The sequence below is a fragment of the Haematobia irritans genome, chromosome 2, assembly GCF_050003625.1.
Source record: "Haematobia irritans isolate KBUSLIRL chromosome 2, ASM5000362v1, whole genome shotgun sequence".
NCBI classification, from domain to species: domain Eukaryota; kingdom Metazoa; phylum Arthropoda; class Insecta; order Diptera; family Muscidae; genus Haematobia; species Haematobia irritans.
The window spans coordinates 158,142,977-158,165,663 of record NC_134398.1 but is presented as its reverse complement, the minus strand read 5'-3'; the positions used below and the strand labels follow the sequence as shown (position 1 = coordinate 158,165,663).

Genomic DNA, 22,687 nt, shown 5'->3' with positions numbered 1-22,687 from the left:
TAATTATATATAGCCCCCATATAAACTGGTCCCTAGATTTCACTTCTTGAACCTTCAGGAAAATCAAATTTCATCACAAATGATTCATCACAAATGATATTTAGTACACAAATGATATTTAGTACATGATGTCTACTAATCATGCTAAAATTGGTTTATGTCTGTTCATAATTATATTTCGTCCCCATATAAACAAATTTGACTTATGGTGCCTCGTGGAGGATCAAATTTCCATAAACCGATCAAGAACTGTAATGTCTTATGTAGGTATTTAATTAAAAATTGGTTAAACCTTTACAACAATAATTATTAGAAATAAGTATGTAATGTCTAAAGTCGGGCGGGGCCGTCTATATTATACCCTTCACCACTATGTAGACCAAACTTTGTGTTACCATCTCAACTCTCTCAAATCTGTTGGGAGTTATTATAAAGGTTTATATTCCCATATACAAATATTTATAACTTAGCCGATTTGGAGACAATTTTTTGTACTTTTACAAAATCTCTAGACTTAAAATTTAGATCAGCTAAAGCCCTGGGATGAAACATAATGTTAGTAAAAACAAGTAAGGAAAGTCTAAAGTCGGGCGGGGCCGACTATATTATACCCTGCACCACCTTGTAGATCTAAATTTTCGATACCATATCACATCCGTAAAATGTGTTGGGTGCTATATATAAAGGTTTGTCCCAAATACATACATTTAAATATCATTCGATTTGGACAGAATTTGATAGACTTTTACAAAATCTATAGACTCAAAATTTAAGTTGGCTAATGCACTAGGGTGGAACACAATTTTAGTAAAAAAATATGGGAAACATTTAAACATGAAGCAATTTTAAGGAAACTTCGCAAAAGTTTATTTATGATTTATCGCTCGATATATATGTATTAGAAGTTTAGGAAAATTAGAGTCGATTTTACAACTTTTCGACTAAGCAGTGGCGATTTAACAAGCAAAATGTTGGTATTTTGTCCATTTTTGTCGAAATCAGAAAAACATATATATGGGAGCTATATCTAAATCTGAACCGATTTAAATCAAATTTGGCACACATGACTATGCTACCAATTGTACTCCTTGTGCAAAATTTCAAGCTAATCTGGATAAAACTCTGGCTTCTGGGTCCATATAAGTGCATATCGGGCGAAAGATATATATCGAGTTATATCTAAATCTGAATCGATTTCAACCAAATTTGGCACGCATAGCTACAATGCTAAATCTACTCCCTGTGCAATATTTCAACCAAATTTGGCCAAAACTCTGGCTTTTAGGACCATATTAGTCCATATCCGGCGAAAGATATATATGGGAGCTATATTTAAATCTGAACCGATTTAAATCAAATTTTGCACACTTACCTACGCATTTAATTGTACTCCATGTGCAAAATTTCAACCAAATTTGGCCAAAAATCTGGCTTCTGGGGCCATTAAGTCCATATCGGGCGAAAGATATACATGGGAGCTATATCTAAATCTGAACCGATTTCAATCAAATTTTGCACACTTGACTATACGACTAAGTGTTATGTTTGTACAAAATTTCAAGCAAATCGGATTAAAACTCTGGCTGCTGGGTCCATATTAGTGCATATCGGGCGAAAGATATATATGGGAGCTATATCTAAATCTGAACCGATTTCTTCCAAAATCGATAGGGTTCTATTCTGACCAAAATTAGGAACATGTGCCAAATTTGAAGGCGATGGACTTAAATTGCGACCTAGACAAAAATGTGTTCACAGACAGACGGACAGACGGCTATATCGAGCCCACCATGAGCATTATTGCCAAAGACACCATGTGTCTATCTCGTCTCCTTCTGGGTGTTGCAAACATATGCACTAACTTATAATACCCTGTTCCACTGTATGGCGCAGGGTATAAATATGGGAAATATAAAGCTAGAGAAATTTTTATGCAATTGTACATAAGAGCATTTATGATTTATTTGAGTAATATTTACAATTTTTGCTATTTATGTTAGCAGTGACTTACAAGGATATTGGTTAGATCTCTCCAAGATATGTGGTCAATTGTGTGTTGTGACACATTATTTGACCAAGTCGGGCGATATTTCCATAAGCCTTATTTAAATCTCAACCATTCTGTGGAATGTATGGCATTACAGTGTGTAGGACATGACACCATATGGGGAAATCATCATAGAATTTTGTGTAGAATGTGGGTATTTTGACCATATTTGTATAAACCGGAAGAACAAATATATGGAAGCTTTATCTCAAGCTGAACTACATTAGGATCAAACTTGACACACTTAAATAGCATATTAAATATATGCTCTGTGGAAACTATCGAGACAATTGGAGGAAAATCACATTGAAAATGGGTATAAAATATGAAACATTCTACATATGTATGGGAGCTATATCTAAATCTGATCCGATTTCGACCAAATTTGGCATGCATAGTTAGAATAATAATTCTGCTATCTCTGTTTTTTAAGGGTTTATACTTTTCTGGCGGAAAAGATCCATTGTGGTCATATGAGATAGCAGAAGTATTATTCTAACTATGCATGCCAAATTTGGTCGAAATCGGATCAGATTTAGATATAGCTCCCATATATATGTAGAATGTTTCATATTTTAGACCCATTTTCAATGTGATTTTCCTCAAATTGTCTCGATAGTTTCCACCATAGGATGGGGGTATATTAACATTATCATTTCGAAATATTGCTCTAAGACCCCATAAAGTATATATATTCTGGGTCGTGGTGAAATTCTGAGTCGATCTATGCATGTCCGTCCGTCCGTCTGTTGAAATCACGCTAATTTCCGAAGGAAACAAGCTATCGACTTGAAACTTGGCATGAGTAGTTGTTATTGATGTAGGTCGGGCCATATCGGACCACTTTTACGTATAGCCCCCATATAAACGGACCCCCAAATTTGGCTTGCGGATCCTCTAAGAGAATAAATTTGGTACATAGTGCCCACATATCTCTAACAACCGTGCAAAAATTGACCCACATCGGCCCATAATTATATATAGCCCCCATATAAACCGATCACCAGATTTGACCTCCGAAGCCACTTGGAAGACCAAAATTCATCTGATTCAGCTGAAATTTTGTACGTGGTGTTAATATGTGGCCCCAAACACCCATGCAAAAATTGGTCGAAATCGGTCCATAATTATATATAGCTCCCGTATAAACCGATTTGACCTCCGGAGCCTTTTGGAGACGCAAAATTCATCCCATCTGGTTGAAATTTGGTACGTGGTGGTAGTATATGATATTTAACAACCATGCCAAAAGAGGGCCATATCATATATAGCCCCCATATAAACCGATCCCGATATTTGGAGGAGCAAAATTCATCCGAGTAAATTGATGAATATGGTATATGGCCTTTAAAAACCATGCCTAACTAGGACCATATCGGTCTATAGTTATATATAGCCCTCAGATAAATCGATCGGCAATCATCCAAAAATTGGTCCATATCAAGTTCATAATTGTATATAGCCCCTCATATAAGCGACCCCCATATTTCAACTGTGGGTCTCTATGTACCGTGCAAAAGTCCATATCGATTCGTAATTATTTGTAGACATTTATTATTTGTATACATACCTTTATTGTCCAGTATATACCATAACTCACAATTTAGAAAACGATCTTAAGAAGTTTTAAGATACCACAACCCAAGTAATTCGATTGTGGATGACAGTCTTTCGTAGAAGTTTCTACGCAATCCATGGTGGAGGGTACATAAGATTCGGCCTGGCCGAACTTACGGCCGTATATACTTGTTTTTTTTTGTTTTGTTATACCCTCCATCATAGGATGGGGGTATATTAACTTTGTCATTCCGTTTGTAACACATCGAAATATTGCTCTAAGATCCCATAAAGTATATATATTCTGGGTCGTGGTGAAATTCTGAGTCGATCTAAGAATGTCCGTCTGTTGAAATCACGCTAACTTCCGAACGAAACAAGCTATCGACTTGAAACTTGACACAAGTAGTTGTTATCGATGTAGTATGGTATTGAAAATGGGCCATATCGGTCCACTTTTACGTATAGCCCCCATATAAATGGACCCTCAGATTTGGCTTGTGGAGCCTCTAACAGAAGCATATTTCATCCGATCCGGCTGAAATTTGGTATATGGTGTTGGTATATGGTCTCTAACAACCATGCAAAAATTGGTCTACATCGGTCCATAATTATATATAGCCCCCATATAAACCGATCCCCAGATTTGGCTTGCGGAGCCTCAAAGAAAAGAAAATTTCATCCGATCCGGCTGAAATTTGGTACATGATGTTTGTATATGGTCCCTTACAACCATGCAAAAATTGGTTCATATCGGTCCTTAATTATATATAGCCCCCATATAAACCGATCCCCAGATTTGGCTTGTGGAGCCTCTAAGAGAAGCATATTTCATCCGATCCGGCTGAAATTTGGTACATGGTGTTGGTATATGGTCTCTAACAATCATGCAAAAATTGGTCCACATCGGTCCATAATTATATATAGAAACCGATATATAAACCGATTTCCAGATTTGGCTTGCGAAGCCTCAAAGAGGAGCAAATTGCATCCGATCTGGCTGAAATTTGGTACATGGTATTGGTATATGGTCTCTAACAACCGTGCAAAAATTGGTACACATCGGTCTATAATTATATATAGCGCCCATATAAATCCATCCCCAGATTTGGGTTGCGGAGCCTCAAAGAGAAGCAAATTTCATCCGATCCGGCTGAAATTTGGTACATGATATTGGTATATGATATTTAACAACCGTGCCAGAATTGGTCCATATCGGTCCATAATTATATATAGCCCCCATATAAAACATTCTCCAGATTTGACCTCCGGAGCCTATTGGAGGAGCAAAATTCATCCGATCCGGTTCAAATTAGGAACGTGGTGTTAGTATATGGTCGCTAACTACCATACCAAAATTGGTCCAATCACACAAAAATCGGTTCATAATCATGGTTGCCACTAGCGCCAAAAATAATCTACCAAAATTTTATTTCTATAGAAAATTTTATCAAAATTTTATTTCTATAGAAAATTTTGTCAAAATTTTATTTCTATAGAAAATTTTGTCAAAATTTTATTTCTAGAGAAAATTTTGTTAAAATTTTATTCGGTTCATAATAAAATTTTCATCATTGTCAAAATTTTATTTCTATAGATAATTTTTTCAAAATTTTATTTCTATAGAAAATTTTGTTCCAATTTTATTCGGTTCATAATCATGGTTGCCACTCGAGCCAAAAATAATCTACCAAGATTTTATTTCTATAGAAAATTTTGTCAAAAATTTATTTCTATAGAAAATTTTTTTAAAATTTTATTTCTGTAGAAATTTTTGTCAAAATTTCCTTTCTATAGAAAATTTTGTTAAAATTTTATTTCTGTATAAATTTTTGTCAAAATTTTCTTTCTATAGAAAATTTTGTCATAATTTTTATTTCTATAGAAAATTTTGTGAAAATTTTATGTCTACTTTGTCAAATTGAATTATATACGTATTGGATCGATCTTTTTTGATTTAATATATACCACGTATGGACTTACATACAATTTAGAAGATGGTGTTAGGAGGTTTTAAGATACCTTACCATCGGCAAGTGTTACCGCAACTTAAGTAATTCGATTGTGGATGGCAGTGTGTACACGGTTGAAAAAGACTGTTTTTCATATGTTTGGCTATAAACATTATATGTTTGGAACACAAATTTTTAAACACAATATTTTTGAGTGCAAGCATATAATGTTCATAAACTAGCATAACATGTTTGGGACATATATGTTAATATGTTAGAACATATTATGTTTGGGACATAAAATGTTTGTAAATATAATATGCTTGAATGCAAACATATATTCATTTAGAAATAGCCTATAAACATATATGTGTTTAGTAGATTGGAGCGCTATTTAACAGGGAGCGATATTGAATTAAGTTGGTGGTTGTTGCTTGTTATTACAAAATTAACATTTTATTTTTCCTTGGGCAATTGATCAGCTACTTCTTTGATCCTTACAAACTGTGTGGTCCGCTGTTCGAATCCCCGTCCGGCAAAAGGTAAAATTAAAATAAAAAAATCATACAATTGAATAATTTCTTCTACAATGTTTGTATTACAGAAAAAGGTGCTAAGAACTAAAAAATCTCGTGGAAGTGAGAAAGATGTGGGGGAATATACAATTGGGCAGAAACAAAATTTTGAGCATTCAGGTCGAAAACCTATGTTGTTAGCACCTATATTACCTGTTTATTTTCATAATTCATTATGATTGTAAATATATAAATAAATAAATAAAATTTTGAGCACAATATTGTTTGGGAGAATTTTTTTAAGCATATAATATTTTTGGGTGCAAAATGCTTCCAAACATATTATATGTTCACATAATAACATATTGTTTTTTGGAAGACAACATTATTGAATTTGGATGCAAAAATACAAAATGTTTGGAAATTGACTACCCAAACATATATTGTTTAGACCAATATGCTTTCAAACATACTATATATTGGAAGAGATCAAACATATAAATGTTTGGGCAATAGCCAAAAATGTATATGCTTGAAGCAAAATATGTTTGGGAGTATATGTTACAGAAGCGATTTTTTGTGAGCGTGTAGATGAAGTTTCTACGCAATCCATGATGGAGGGTACATAAGCTTCGGCCTGGCCGAACTTACTGCCGTATATACTTGTTGTTTTTTTTTTTCGTAAACTAGTGTTATTAGATTTGCTTCACTAAGTCTCTACTCATTCGAATAAGCTTGGCATAACACGTAATGCATACACAGAATAATATTCAAGAACAACTAAAGCCAAAAGTAAATAGAAAATTAATTTGTATTAAAACACCAGCTCTGAGATTAAACGGAAATCATGTGGTGGGAGGGGTGGAATACAAATGCCTGTTGTAACATCAGAAACGAAGCAGGAAACCGGAAATGGTAAGTGCCGTGTTATGCAAAAGAATTCGAGTGAAGTGTCATGATGATACCAAGAGTGCAGACACTCACACACATACCTACAAATCTCTTCAGGCATGTCAAGTGCTATCAGATATGATGTAAACAACCGAAGAAAGCTGCGTGGCATCAGCTTAACATCGTTACAATTTAAACGAGTGATCCTAATATAGAATGTGCAAAAAAAACCTTAGTGTAAGCATGCAAATAAATCTTGAGTATAGAGACAAAGTCTGATGGAATCTACGCATCATTGAATACTAACATAGTCCGTGGTGTATAATAGTTAGGTTAGGTTAGGTTAGGTTAGGTTATGTGGCAGCCCGATGTATAGGGCTCACTTAGACTATTCAGTCCATTGTGATACCACAGTGGTGAACTTCTCTCTTATCACTGAGTGCTGCCCGATTCCATGTTAAGCTCAATGACAAGGGACCTCCTTTTTATAGCCGAGTCCGAACGGCGTTCCACATTGCAGTGAAACCACTTAGAGAAGCTTTGAAACCCTCAGAAATGTCACCAGCATTACTGAGGTGGGATAATCCACCGCTGAAAAACTTTTTGGTGTTCGGTCGTAGCAGGAATCGAACCCACGACCTTATGTATGCAAGGCGGGCATGCTAACCATTGCACCACGGTATAATAGTTAAAGAAATATTTTTGAGATTTGACAATTCTTAAAACGTCCAATATTTTTGAAAACCGGAGAAGACAAATCTCAGAGGCCTACACTTTTTGTTATATTTTTTTCCGTGTACGCACTTGAAATTTGTCTTTATTTAATGACGTTTAAAATACGGTGTGTTCAGCAAAATAACATTTTAATATACCTACAAAAGAAATGTTACAAAACTTCTATGTTAATATTAAACAAGTAAGGAAAGTCTAAAGTCGGCCGGGGCCGACTATATTATACTAAAGACGGTCATCCACAATTAAATTACTTGGGTTGACGCCGATGCCAAAGCATCTTGAAACTCCTTAACATCATCTTCTAAATTGTAAGTTAGTCCATACGGGATATATAGTAGACAAAAGAAAGGTAGATTAAATACGTATATATTCAATTCTTGACCGGTATATATAGGGAAGAAATAATTACGAACCGATATGAACTTTTGTGCTGTAATTATAGAGCCAGAATTGAAATATGGGGGTCGGTTTATATGGGGGATATATACAATTATGAATACGAGTCTACCAAATATGGCAGATTTTTTACTGTTTGTTAGATTGGTAGAATTCTTGATGTTTTGGAAGATTTTGCAAAATATTCCTCTCCAACTATGAAATGCTTCATAAATTTTCTGTAGAAATAATACTTTGACTAAATTTTTTACAGAAATAAAATTTTGACAATATTTTCTATAGAAATTATATTTTGACAAAATTTTCTATAGAAATAATTTTTTGCAAAATTTTGTATAGAAATTATATTTTGACAAAATTTTCTATAGAAATATAAAATTTTGACAAATTTTCTATGTCAATATAATTTTGGTAGATTATTTTTGGCTCGAGTGGCAATCGTGGTTTTTCTGTGATTGGGGATCGGTTTATTTGGGGGCTATATATAATATAGATCGATACGGACCAATTTGGCATGGTTGTTATCGGCCATACACTAGCGAAATGTACCAAATTTCAACCGGGTCGGATGAATTTTTCTCCTTTAAAAGGCTCCGGAGGTCAAATATGGGGATACAAATACACTAGCGATATGTACCAAATTTCAACCGGATCGGATGAAATTAGCTTCTCTTAGAGGATCCGGAAGCCAAATCTGGGGATCGGTTTATAGGGGCTATATATAATTATGAACCGATGTGGACCAATTTTTATAGAATTGTTAGAGACCAAATGCTAACACCATGTACCAAATTTCAGCCGGATCGGATGAAATTTGCTTCTCTTAAAGGCTCCGCAAGCCAAATCTGGGGGTCCGTTTATGGGGGCTATACGTAAAAGTGCACCGATATGACCCATTTACAATACCATCCGGGCTACATCAATAAGAGCTACTTGTGTCAAGTTTCAAGTCGATAGCTTGTTTCGTTCGGAAGTTAGCGGGATTTCAGCAGACGGACGTACATGCTTAGATCGACTCAGAATTTCATCACGACCCAGAATATATATATATATATATATATATATATATATATATATATATATATATATATATATATATATATATATATATATATATATATATATATATATATATATATATGTTTATGCCAAAATGCATAAATAGTATTTTTACATAATAGTATAATTTTATCTTAAAGTAGTTTACTTTAAATTCCTGAAAACTAAGCGAATAATTCCCAATTATTCCAAGTATCTAAAGTCAATTATCGATTATAGTTGAAATGTATTTTAACGAAATCATCGATACTCATGCTGAAGATAGAACTTCCGATAAAAAATTGAATTGTATGATCTATCGTTGTTCATCTTTCGCACTGGTAACAAGACTAGAAATAAATCCTCTCTCATCTTTGCAATCCTAACAAAATATTGTTTTATTCTTCCATAATTCTTCACGTTCTTCTAATTTGGACACATTTCAATTCGTTTGGAGAAACAAAAACTACAATAGCGCAGGTCTTTGTTTTGGCTCCGAGAAGTATTTCATTCCTCCTCCAGTTGTGCTTCACTACTGTCCCACCTAAACATTTGGTCCTTCGAACCGGATAAGTGTGTGTACTTTTGGAGACATCATCGCCTAGGAAATACTCTGAGAGATTTCTACCAGTGCTCACTCTCCATCACTCATCTTCAAATTCTAACAGGTCAGTTTACATATTTTCTTTGTTCGGCAGTTCATATATGAGTGGAGTGCGAATAAGTGTACCACGTGCGTTGTAAATTTCGATAGATTGTAAATTTGGAAAAGTTCGTAGTATATTGTTAATATTTCTGAAGTAATTGGAAAAATTGTAAGGAGTATTTTTGAGAATTGCGGATTTTATCGGACAGGGGCCCTGTAACTGCATATCGAACATGAAGTATTGACACAAGGTGCATATGATCTAAGAGTATAAATCGGCAATATTTTTGGAACGGGAATATATCAATGAGATAATTTGGTGAGTCCTCAAAAAACACTGCTTGCAAAAACGCTATTAGAGTGCTCGGATGGATTTTTATATGAGTTGGATATTTTGCATTACTGTACTGTATGAAATTTATTTGTGGACCGAATCCTAACATAGTCCATTAATATAATAAATTTCTCGTAACATTAATTCCACAATAGCAAATTTGGTGCCAGAACTTGTAACAATAGCTGTATGAAGACTTATGTATGTTTGCCCACATTTTGTCTTTTACAGCGCTCTTGATATATGTATGTATGACCCCCCATCTTAGCAGACCCCTTATACCGTTTACAGAGAATATCCCTGTTAATATTTCTTTAAGTAACTCACATATACCGCTTCATTACTCTCCAGAGTCGATGGAGATTTTCTTATGCTAATGCTGCTCTTATGTCGTCTTAAGATTCTTGATCCATTTCTCTTAAGGCTAGAGCGCTTTAGAACGAGAACTTTGTTCTTCTTCATTCAGATTCTCGTAGTTTACTACTCATCTTCCATTTTCATAATTTGTTGACTTTTTCCCAATTCTCATATTTACACTACACATAAGGAGATTCTGTTGGGTCTTGTTTCCATTATTATTGTCCTCTTCTTATGAATATTTTTATGACTATTTGGTGGAATACACACATAAGGGCATTTCATTCTGTAAACTGCGTTTTGTTTTGATTATGGTTTTTCTTTTTTATAAGTAGTTCTCATTACTATTTTGTGGAACCCACAAATCAAAACAAACTGCATTGTGAGCCATCGATTATTTTGTTCCCGTATCCTGAGTTTTGTTTTGGTAATTATTTTCCTCTTTTTTGGGGATTGCTATTATTATTTTGTAAGATCCACACATGAAAATTCCCATAGAGTGGGTTTTGTTTTGATTCTTACTTTCCTCTTTTTATGAGGATTCTTTTTCTATTTTGCGGAATGCACACATCAAAACAGACTGGATTGTCTCATGGATTATTTTGTTCTCGTAGTCTGAGTTTGTTTTGATTATTATTTTACACTTTTTATGGAGAATCGTATTGCTATTTTATGGAATCTACTCATCAAAGTGGACCATTCCATTTCGTTCCCTTAATTTTGAAGGTCAATGACTCGAACAATCTAGTATCTTGTTTCCCTTTAATTATCAGACAGTTTCCCAACGAACTTTTTCCAAAGTGGATGTCCGCAATAGGTTGTATCTGTGGATCGAGATCTATTTATTATTTGTTTGGATATTTATAATAGTTGGGATTATAATAAATATAGAAGGCTATTGGCTTGGTTATTATTTCGTTTATACTAAGCGCTTATGATATGATTTTTCTTGTATGGATAAATGCTGGAATACCTTAACAATTGAATTCATTACGCTATCTTTGTTTCGCTTTGTTATTCCGATCTGTGAGTAAGCTTGCGATAAGGGGCCCATTCTTAGCCGATCTGTACTTCCGTGGAACGAAGTGTCACGGGTGCCTGACGTTTAATTTCGGATCATTCGGTTTATAGTTTCGTGACATTTTGTATCGTGGTCAGGCAGTTTCTCTGGGTTTACCCATACCGGATTCCTGATTATCGACAAATTCCAATCGTCCTTGTTATCGGCCATGTCCCTTGCGAGGTTTATTCGTATAGCGGACACACTCGTGGTCTTCGAGGCTAACTTGAATGACAAAGAGTTTCCCATGAACTCCGTCCATGCGTTAGAGGTGCATAAGGAGGAGCTGGTTTCGATATGGGAGAGACTCAAGTTCTCCTACGAGCAATGTTTGGTAGATATCGAAGCGTCGGATCAGGACGTGGACGAAGATGCCGCTACCGAAACGAAAGAGGAGAACCAGGAGCTTATTACAGTCAGACATAAGTACACCAGTGCTTATGTGACCTACTGCAGATGTAGCACTAAGATTCGTGAACTGATACAGGAGCTGACGGTAATACCGGGTGCCCAAACAAATCCGGATTCTAGTTTTGGCTTAAAGTTGCCTCCGTGTGAAATTCCAACATTTTCCGGGGACTATTCTTCCTGGCCTACATTCCGTGACATCTTTGAGGCCACCTGTATAAAGAATCCTAGGCTCAGTTTGGTGGAAAAACTTTTCCATTTGAACCAACGAACTAGGGGTGAGGCCAATGATATTGTATCCAAAGTGCCACTTACAAGTGAGAGTTTTTCTATTGCCTGGTCCAGCCTCTATTCGCGCTACGAGAACAGGAGAGTGCTCGTCAATTTACAACTTAAGAAGCTATTCGGACTTTCGGCTATATCTACCGAATCGGCCAATTCACTCAAGGTGTTACAAAGGGACATTAATTCGTGTATCGCGCTGCTCAAACTATACGAGATCGATGTGGCAAGTTGGGACCCCATATTTGTTTTTGTATGTTCCAATTGCCTACCGAATTCTACGCTTACTTTATGGGAGCAGACGCTGCTTGATAAGACGTCTATACCGAAATGGTCTGGTCTGGACATTTTTTTGACAAATCGTCATCGTACTCTTGAATCCGTATCCGAATTGAGGAGATCCGGGGATTCATCTAGTCATTCATCTAGACCGAATAATAGAGCGTCTTTGAGCTCGAACGTTAGGCCGAATTCGGGCACTGTTCGCACGTTTCAGCAAAATGTCGTGGAGCCAAAATGTCCTTTTTGCCCTAAAGAGGCTCACGTCATTCGCAAATGCCCCAAATTTCTCCAAATGCCACAAACCCAGAGGCTATCTGCGGTTAAGAAAGGTGGTTTATGTTTGAATTGCTTTTCCAAAGTTCACTCTTTGAAAAATTGCACCAGTAAGTTTTCCTGCTACAAGTGCGGCAAGAAACACAACACACTGCTACACAAAGATGTAGTGAACTCTCCTTCTACATCTACAGAGACTACTACTCAGTCATCAGTTACCCAGCCTATTACCTCCAATGTATCTTCTGATCGTTTTCTTCATCCGTCATCATCATCGTCTTTACAGTCCACCAATTATCCCGAAAACAATATCCAAACTTGCTTTGCCACAGGCTCAAGTAATGTTTTGCTGGGGACTGCCCTGGTACGAGTATGCTATAATGGGCTTTCATACGGTGCCCGAGCTTTGGTAGACTCTGGTTCTCAGGGCACCTTTATATCCGAGAAGTTATTCAACTCAATGAGACTACCATTCAAACGGGTCTGTGCACGAGTGACAGGTCTCAATAACACGATCTCGGCTTCTATACAGAAGCAGTGCACGTTCGTCTTAGGTTCTACCACTGATGACGAGATAGAAATACCGACATCGGCGTTGGTTGTGCCATATTTGTCCGGATCGCTACCTTCTAGTACAATCGAGGCTGATTTTAACAGTAGTCTTCCGAACATTCCATTAGCAGACCCTAATTTCTTTCAGAGCTCTAAAATCGATATTTTGTTGGGAGGAGATATTTTTCCGTCAATTATGTTGACAGGGGTTCGGAATAAGGTTTGTGGCTCCCTGATGGCTCAGGAGACAGTATTTGGATGGATCCTTACGGGTCCTGTGGCTGTCGAATCCTCCAAAACGTCTTCCTCCGTATTCGCTCATTTTAGCGAAATATCTTTATCGGATGAGCTTACACGTTTTTGGGAGGTAGAGGAACTCCCGAGAAGAAGGTTCCTATCTCCATCCGACCAATTTTGCGAGGACTTATACCGTCGAACGACAAGGCGTACTTCAAATGGAAGATACGTGGTTTCACTCCCGTTTAAGGACAATTCTTCTGGAAGAAGTAGCATCGGCTTCTCAAGAAACAACGCGGCTGCCCGGTTCTACAGAAACGAGGCGCGACTCCTTCGAGCACCTCAGTTCAAAGAAGAATACGATAATGTCCTTAGGGAATATATTAATCTGGGACATATGAATGCGATATCCCCTACGGATCCGGCGGGGTCTTCAACTTGTTATTATTTGCCGCACCACGCGGTGATAAAACCGGAAAGCACAACCACTAAGGTGAGAGTTGTGTTCAATGCTTCATTCCCAACATCCAATGGGTTAAGTCTCAACGATATCTTACACATTGGACCGACGCTACAGAATGATTTAACCCTTCTTATGTTGCGATGGAGATTTTTTCGATTCGTTTTTAACGGTGATATCACTAAAATGTATCGCCAAATTCTAGTTGACCCCCGTCATACTCCATTCCAGCGCATAATATTCCGCTTCCATCCTGATTGTCCTATCCAAGATTACGAGTTGAAGACCGTCACATTCGGGGTGAACTGTGCCCCATACTTAGCGATCCGTACTCTTTTGCAATTAGCGGACGATGTACAAGATATTTATCCTTTGGCCAGTGACATCCTCCGGAATTCTATGTATGTCGATGATGCACTGGTGGGCGCTCATTCAATTGATGATGCCAAACTATACAGACAACAGCTAGTGCAAGCGTTGGAATCGGCTGGATTCTCCATGAAGAAGTGGACGGCTAATTCGAAGGATATCCTCGCCGATATACCTCATGATGATTTGCTTTGCGGTGATTTCCTTCAATTGGACAATAGAAGTACCGCGAAACCTTTAGGGATCCGTTGGAATGCGCTGTCCGATTCCTTTTTCTTTGATGTGGAGGGCTTTTCCGAGGATAATACCTTTTCTAAGCGGGAGGTGTTGTCTCGAATTTCTAAGTTGTTCGATCCGGCGGGATGGCTTTCACCTTGCATTGTCATTGCCAAAATGATTATGCAGAAAATTTGGATGGATAAAACTGATTGGGACGAACGGATATCTCCACATACTCTATCTCAATGGCAGCTATTCCAGTTAAATTATCCGATTATTAATTCGATTAAGATTCCCCGGTGGTTTCGATATGTCCCGGGAAATGAGGTCCAGTTCCATGGGTTTTGTGACGCTTCGGAGAAAGCGTACGCTGCTGTCCTATATGTTCGCATATCCTCAGGCGATTTGATATCCACGAATTTGGTGGCGTCCAAAACCAGGGTCGCACCTATTAAGACCCTATCTATTCCCCGCTTGGAACTCTGCGGTGCCACATTGTTGGCAGAAATGATTGATTCCATCATCCCTCAATTGAATATAACTAATTATTCTACATTTTGCTGGACAGATTCTACTATCGTCCTTTCTTGGCTAGCTAAGGCCCCATGCTCTTGGACTACCTTCGTTGCCAACCGGGTTTCCAAGATCGTTGAGGTCATTGACCCTTCCCATTGGTCACATGTCAGTTCTGAGTCCAATCCTGCCGACCTAGCCAGCCGGGGCATATACCCCCAGGAAATTATAGACAACCAGCTGTGGTGGCAGGGTCCCGATTGGCTCCGAAAGAGTGAATACAATTGGCCGAAGTGGGCCAATAGAGACCGCGAGAGTCTCGATATTGAGAAAAGGACTTTACGGGTCAATTTTAATTACTTCCAGAGCTTTGAAGATGTCCTCGATCATTTCTCTTCACTTCCCAAAGCTATACGAGTCATTTCGTATATGTATCGTTTCTATTTCCGCACACATCCCAAGTATCGATCCAGGTATCACATTATTTCAACGGACATATCACCTTCGGAGATCATTATGACCCAAAATCGGCTTATATCCGTAAGTCAAAGGGCTTATTACCCAAATGAGTATAAGGCCTTGTTTTCCAAGATGCCAGTTCCCAAGGCGAGTCCAATTTTAAATCTGAATCCATTTTGCGATTCTGAGGGTATTCTACGACTCTGTGGAAGACTCGCCTCAGCACCATCGTTAAGCTATAATGAGAGACATCCGGTACTGCTTCCCTACAATTGTCAATATGCTCGTCTACTTGTACGTTTTATTCATGATATTTCTTTACATGGAGGGAACCAATTAGTGCTCAGATTACTCAGGATGCAATTCTGGATCCCCAAGGTTAAGAACCTGATAAAGACTACTATACATAATTGTAAAACTTGTGTAATTTATAAACGTCGTTGTCAGACCCAGATAATGTCCGCTTTGCCTCCAGAGAGAGTAGACATCACTCGTCCCTTTGCCCACACTGGTTTAGATTTCGCGGGACCGTTCGACATTAAGAGTTATAGTGGTAGAGCATGTCGTATCAGTAAAGGATACGTATGCGTCTTTGTGTGCTTTTCAACTAAGGCCATTCATTTGGAGGCGACATCTGACCTTTCCACCTCAACATTTTTAGCCGCCTTTAGCAGGTTTGTCTCTCGTCGTGGTTGTCCTCTACATCTTCATTCCGACAATGGCACCACATTCGTCGGAGCATCAAAAATCATTGCCAGGGAATTTTTGCAAACGTCGAAACAGGCTATTCTCTCCAATTATGCACACCAGAATATTTCATGGCACTTTATCCCGCCAGGAGCGCCGCACATGGGAGGTCTCTGGGAAGCAGGGGTCAAAAGTTTCAAGCTACACTTCCGCAAAATTGCTGCAAATTCCAAGCATACCTTTGAAGAGTTTCTGACTCTTTTATCGCGCATAGAATCCTGTTTGAATTCTCGTCCCCTCTCCCCGATGTCGCAGAATCCTGACGATTTCGATGCTCTGACACCAGGTCATTTCCTCATTGGTTCGCCTATCCTAGCCCCCTTAGATCCGAATATTCGAGAAACTTCTCTCTCCCTAGTAAACAGATGGCAAAAAATGAAATCCATTCATCAAGAATTTTGTATACGATGGAAAAATGAATATTTAAAGGAGCTCCATAAACGCCAAAAGTGGAAAACCCCATCCGAAAACCTTCAAGAAGATATGCTTGTTGTTGTACGAGATGAAAACCTGCCTCCAAACGCGTGGCGACTTGGTCGTATAGTGAAGACATTTGCTGGAAGTGATAATAGGGTTCGGGTTGCCGACATCCGAACTGAACGTGGTATAATTACCAGACCTATAACTAAATTGGTCATATTGCCTCCTAACAACTCTTAATTCACAAACTGAACTCTTGTCAACCGCACTTTATTCATAGAATCCATTTTTTTCAACGCCTTTGTCTGTTGCAGTATACAATGCCTTCTCACCGTCTCAAACGTAAAACTAAACCGAACGGAAAACAGCAATACCTCTGCCGGCTTTGCAGGTGTCCACATGCTTTACGGAAATGCCGTCGGTTTCTATCCATGAACGTCAACCAACGGGAGCACGTTGTTAAATCTTATGGGTACTGTATAAATTGTCTGGCACATACACACTCTGAAGGATCTTGCTTTACCAGAACAGGTTGTAAAATCTGTCACGAAAAGCACCACACGTTAATCCACACTAACCCTAGGCTCCAAAAACAACAATCGACTTCACGGAAAAGAGACTCTACCAAGCATACGAAATCATCGTCCAACCGATCCGTTTCTCAAAACAACGAAGAGAGAAACACATTATCCAATCGATCAAACACCACAACTGAGAAAACTTCTCTATCCGCCATTCTACGACAGAACTCCATCACACTGCTACCCACGATTGTGGTAAAAATCGTCTGCAAAGGACAAACACATAAAGTGAGATGTCTTCTCGATTCTGGTGCTAGATCCAGCTATATATCTACGAGGATTGTTGATAAATTGGCTTTGACCATTTTGACACTCGACACCGAATCGATATGTCCGCTCACTTTAATATCCACATACAATCCTGAAATCCAACTACAGGCAATCCTCAAAACCAATAATCGGGTCTCCAGTACTACTCCTCGTCGTTCCGTATCCAATTCTTTTTTAAAACACTTTAATAATCTAGTTTTAGCTGATCCTGAGTTTTATCGATCGGCACCAGTCGATATTGTTCTTGGAGTAGATATATATTCTAATATAGTCAGCGAGGGAATACTAAACCGCAGTGGGCTTCCTACCGCTCAAAATACTATATTCGGATGGACCTTATATGGTCTCTGTTCTGATTAATCCCTACATGTATAATATAGCACTCACAACTCTCTACCTCCGAAACAAAGAAATTATGTAAACTACTTAATAACAAAATTTGTATTTATACATTATCATAGTTTTAAGAACCAAAAAGTGAACTTATATGAATTTTTGTACATATACGTTTAAGCTCTCAATTTGAATTCATTGTCTTTACGGTTTCATTTTTCTTAACATTTTTATTTTTTGAATTGCTCATTACATAAGTAAAGTATCTAAAGCATGAGAACTATGATTTCTTTCGTATCCTTACATCAAGGCGGGCGGCATTGTTTATGCCAAAATGCATAAATAGTATTTTTACATAATAGTATAATTTTATCTTAAAGTAGTTTACTTTAAATTCCTGAAAACTAAGCGAATAATTCCCAATTATTCCAAGTATCTAAAGTCAATTATCGATTATAGTTGAAATGTATTTTAACGAAATCATCGATACTCATGCTGAAGATAGAACTTCCGATAAAAAATTGAATTGTATGATCTATCGTTGTTCATCTTTCGCACTGGTAACAAGACTAGAAATAAATCCTCTCTCATCTTTGCAATCCTAACAAAATATTGTTTTATTCTTCCATAATTCTTCACGTTCTTCTAATTTGGACACATTTCAATTCGTTTGGAGAAACAAAAACTACAATAGCGCAGGTCTTTGTTTTGGCTCCGAGAAGTATTTCATTCCTCCTCCAGTTGTGCTTCACTACTGTCCCACCTAAACAATATATATATATATATATATATATATATATATATATATATATATATATATATATATATATATATATATATATATATATATATATATATATATATATATATATATATATATATATATATATATATATATATATATATATATATATATATATATATATATATATATATATATATATATATATATATATATATATATATATATATATATATATATATATATATATATATATATATATATATATATATATATATATATATATATATATATATATATATATATATATATATATATATATATATATACTTTATGGGGTCTTAGAACAATATTTCGATGTGTTACAAACGGAATGGTTAATATTCCTCCACCCTATGGTGGAGAGTATAATAACCTACCCAGCAAAAAACATCGTCGCCAAACAAGTAATGAAAATATTCTTTTTGAATCCGGAAGTGGTGCAAAATTGATGCAGAAGCGATGAATTTAACATGGGCTTGTCATAGGACGGGAGTCCTCTATTTCGACAGCCGTTGCATTGAATTTGCATCACTTCTTTAGGTGTGATCCGAATTCAATGTTTTGGATATAAATTAAAAAAATCTGTGATATTTTGGCAAATAAATAATTTTTATTGTTTGTCGGAAACGTTTGACCTAAAATATTTTCAAAAATGCACAATTTTTATACCCTCCATCATAGGTTGGGGGTATATTAACTTGTCATTCCGTTTGTAACACATCGAAATATTGCTCTAAGACCCCATAAAGTATATATATTCTGGGTCGTGGTGAAATTCTGAGTCGATCTAAGCATGTCCGTCCGTCCGTCCGTCTGTTGAAATCACGCTAACTTCCGAACGAAACAATCTATCGACTTGAAACTTGGCACAAGAAGTTGTTATCGATGTAGGTCGGATGGTATTGAAAATGGGCCATATCGGTCCACTTTTACGTATAGCCCCCATATAATGGGACCCTCAGATTTGGCTTGTGGAGCCTCTAACAGAAGCATATTTCATTCGATCCGGCTGAAATTTGGTATATGGTGTTGGTATGTGGTCTCTAACAACCATGCAAAAATTGGTCCACATCGGTCCATAATTATATATAGACCCCATATAAACCGATCTCCAGATTTGGCTTGCGAAGCCTCAAAGAGGAGCAAATTGCATCCGATCCGGCTGAAATTTGGTACATGATATTGTTATATGGTCTCTAACAACCATGCACAAATTGGTCCACATCGGTCCATAATTATATATGGCGCCCATATAAACCGATCCCCAGATTTGGGTTGCGGAGCCTCAAAGAGAAGCAAATTTCATCCGATCCGCCTGAAATTTGGTACATGATATTGGTTTATGGTCTCTAACAACCATGCAAAAATTAGTCCACATCGGTTCATAATTATATATATCCCCCATATAAGCCGATCCCCAGATTTGGCTTGCGAAGTCTCCAAGAGAAGCAAATTTCATCCAATCCGGTTGTAATTTGGAACATAGTGTTAGTATATGATCTTTAACAACCGTGCCAGAATTGGTCCATATCGGTCCATAATTATATATAGCCCCCATATAAAACGTTCTCCAGATTTGACCTCCGGAGCCTCTTGGAGGACAAAATTCATCCGATCCGGTTCAAATTAGGCACGTGGTGTTAGTATATGGTCGCTAACAACCATACCAAAATTGGTCCAATCACACAAAAATTGGTCCATATCGGTTCATAATCATGGTTGCCACTAGAGCCAAAAATAATCTACCAAAATTTTATTTCTATAGAAAATTTTGTCAAAATTTTATTTCTAGAGAAAATTTTGTTAAAATATTTTTCGGTTCATAATAACATTTTCATCATTGTCAAAATTTTATTTCTATAGAAATTTTTTTCAAAATTTTATTTCTATAGAAAATTTTGTTCAAATTTTATTCGGTTCAAAATCATGGTTGCCACTCGAGCCAAAAATAATCTACCAAGATTTTATTTCTATAGAAAATTTTGTTAAAATTTTATCTCTGTAGAAATTTTTGTCAAAATTTTCTTTCTATAGAAAATTTTGTCAAAATTTTTATTTCTATAGAAAATTTTGTGAAAATTTTATTTCTGTAGAAAATTTTGTCAAAATTTTATGTCTACTTTGTCAAACTGAATTATATACGTATTGGATCGATCTTTTTTTATTTAATATATACCACGTATGGACTTACATACAATTTAGAAGATGGTGTTAGGAGGTTTTAAGATACCTTGCCATCGGCAATCGTTACCGCAGCTTAAGTAATTCGATTGTGGATGGCAGTGTTTAGATGAAGTTTCTACGCAATCCATGATGGAGGGTACATAAGCTTCGGCCTGGCCGATCTTACGGCCGTATATACTTGTTTCAGATTGGATTTAGAATTTTTTTTCGACAAAATTTAAATGATTTGTACCATTTTATGAATTCTTATTCTGTTTTTAACCTATTTGAAACAAAAAAGTTAAAATTACCCATTAAAAGTATGAAAAAAACAAGATATAAAAAATTGAATCAAAAGAACTTCCTGGGTAGTTAAAATAAAGAACATCATTGGGAGTGCATCTTCTGGAAGTGCTTTTAAAGTTGTGTCCTTGGAAGAACTTCCAAATTTTATTTATGGTGTTTTATCGCATTGAATCCTGATCATATTTGGACTAAAAAATAACATAACTGAAGTTAAATATGCGTTTATTTTAATTTGTTTTTTCGACAAAACACCATGACTCGAAATATGTTGTTTCGTAAAATTGGTCAATTACACAAATCTTATGTGGACTTATGTTGTTTTGTCAAAAGTATCATACAAGTATCATATCATTTTATTTTACAATATATGATGAGATATGTTGTTCTGTCGAAATTAAACTTAAAAATTTCGCGATTTATGTTGTTTTCACCATTCTGTATTTCCCGATCTAGGGCAGATATTGAAAACCTGTAAACACAGAAAGATGCACTTTCACAAACTACACACAACATACATTTTTTGAGAAATTATCATATCTCGATTTAGAGGGTTTTGTCATAAGTCCACAGAATTTAAATTGGCTAATGCCCTAGGGCGGAACACAATGTTAGTAAAACATTATGAGAAATATATAAATTTTTGACAAGATATTCTATAAAAATAAAATTTTGAGAACATTTTCTATAGAAATAAACAAAAAATACAAAATTTTCTATAGAAATAAACTTTTGACAAAATTTTCTATAGAAACAAAATTTTGACAAAATTTTCTATAGAAATAAAATGTTGACAAAATTTTCTATAGAAATAAAATGTTGACAAAATTTTCTATAGAAATAAAAAAAATGGACAACATTTTCTATAGAAATAAAATTTTGACAAAATTTTCTATCGAAATAACATTTTGACAAAATTTTCTATAGAAATAAAATTTTGACAAAATTTTGTATAGAAATAAAATGTTGACAAAATTTTCTATAGAAATAAAAAAGGGACAAAATTTTCTATAGAAATAACATTTTGACAAAATTTTCTAAAGACATAAAATTTTGACAAAATTTTCTATAGATTTAAAATTTTCTATAGACATACAACTTTGACAAAATTTTCTATAAAAACAAATTTTTGACAAAATATTCTATCAAAATAAAATTTTGACAACATTTTCTATAGAAATAAAAAAAAAAATTACAAAATGTTCTATAGAAACAAAATTTTGGCAAAATTTTCTATAGAAATAAAATGTTGACAACATTTTCTATAGAAATAAAACTTTCACAAAATTTTCTATAGAAATAAAATTTTGACCAAATGTTCTATAAAAATAAAATTTTGACAGCATTTTCTATAGAAATAAAGCAAAAATGTACAAAATTTTCTATAGAATTAAAATGTTGACAAAATTTTCTATAAAAGTAAAATGTGGACAAAATTTTCAATAGAAATAAAATGTTAACAAAATTTCCTATAGAAATAAAATGTTTACAAAATTTTCTATAG

The 22,687-nt window shown here is 35.8% G+C and overlaps 3 protein-coding genes across 3 annotated transcripts in view; all 3 read left to right on the top strand.

Moving 5' to 3' along the window:
• The window catches only part of LOC142225126 (uncharacterized), a 979,687-nt gene that overhangs the window by 85,743 nt on the left and 871,257 nt on the right, over nt 1–22,687 (top strand). The gene's annotated exons all lie outside the window — the stretch shown is intronic.
• Nucleotides 9,725–18,543, top strand: LOC142224272 (uncharacterized). The gene is made up of 2 exons (XM_075294043.1): nt 9,725–9,799; nt 17,064–18,543. Exon 2 carries the CDS (start codon nt 17,070–17,072, stop codon nt 17,958–17,960), a length of 891 nt encoding a protein of 296 aa, XP_075150158.1. The 5' UTR covers nt 9,725–9,799; nt 17,064–17,069; the 3' UTR covers nt 17,961–18,543.
• LOC142225132 (uncharacterized) lies at nt 11,776–16,989 on the top strand. The gene has a single exon (XM_075294909.1). The coding sequence runs from the start codon at nt 11,776–11,778 to the stop codon at nt 16,987–16,989; it is 5,214 nt and encodes a 1,737-aa protein (XP_075151024.1).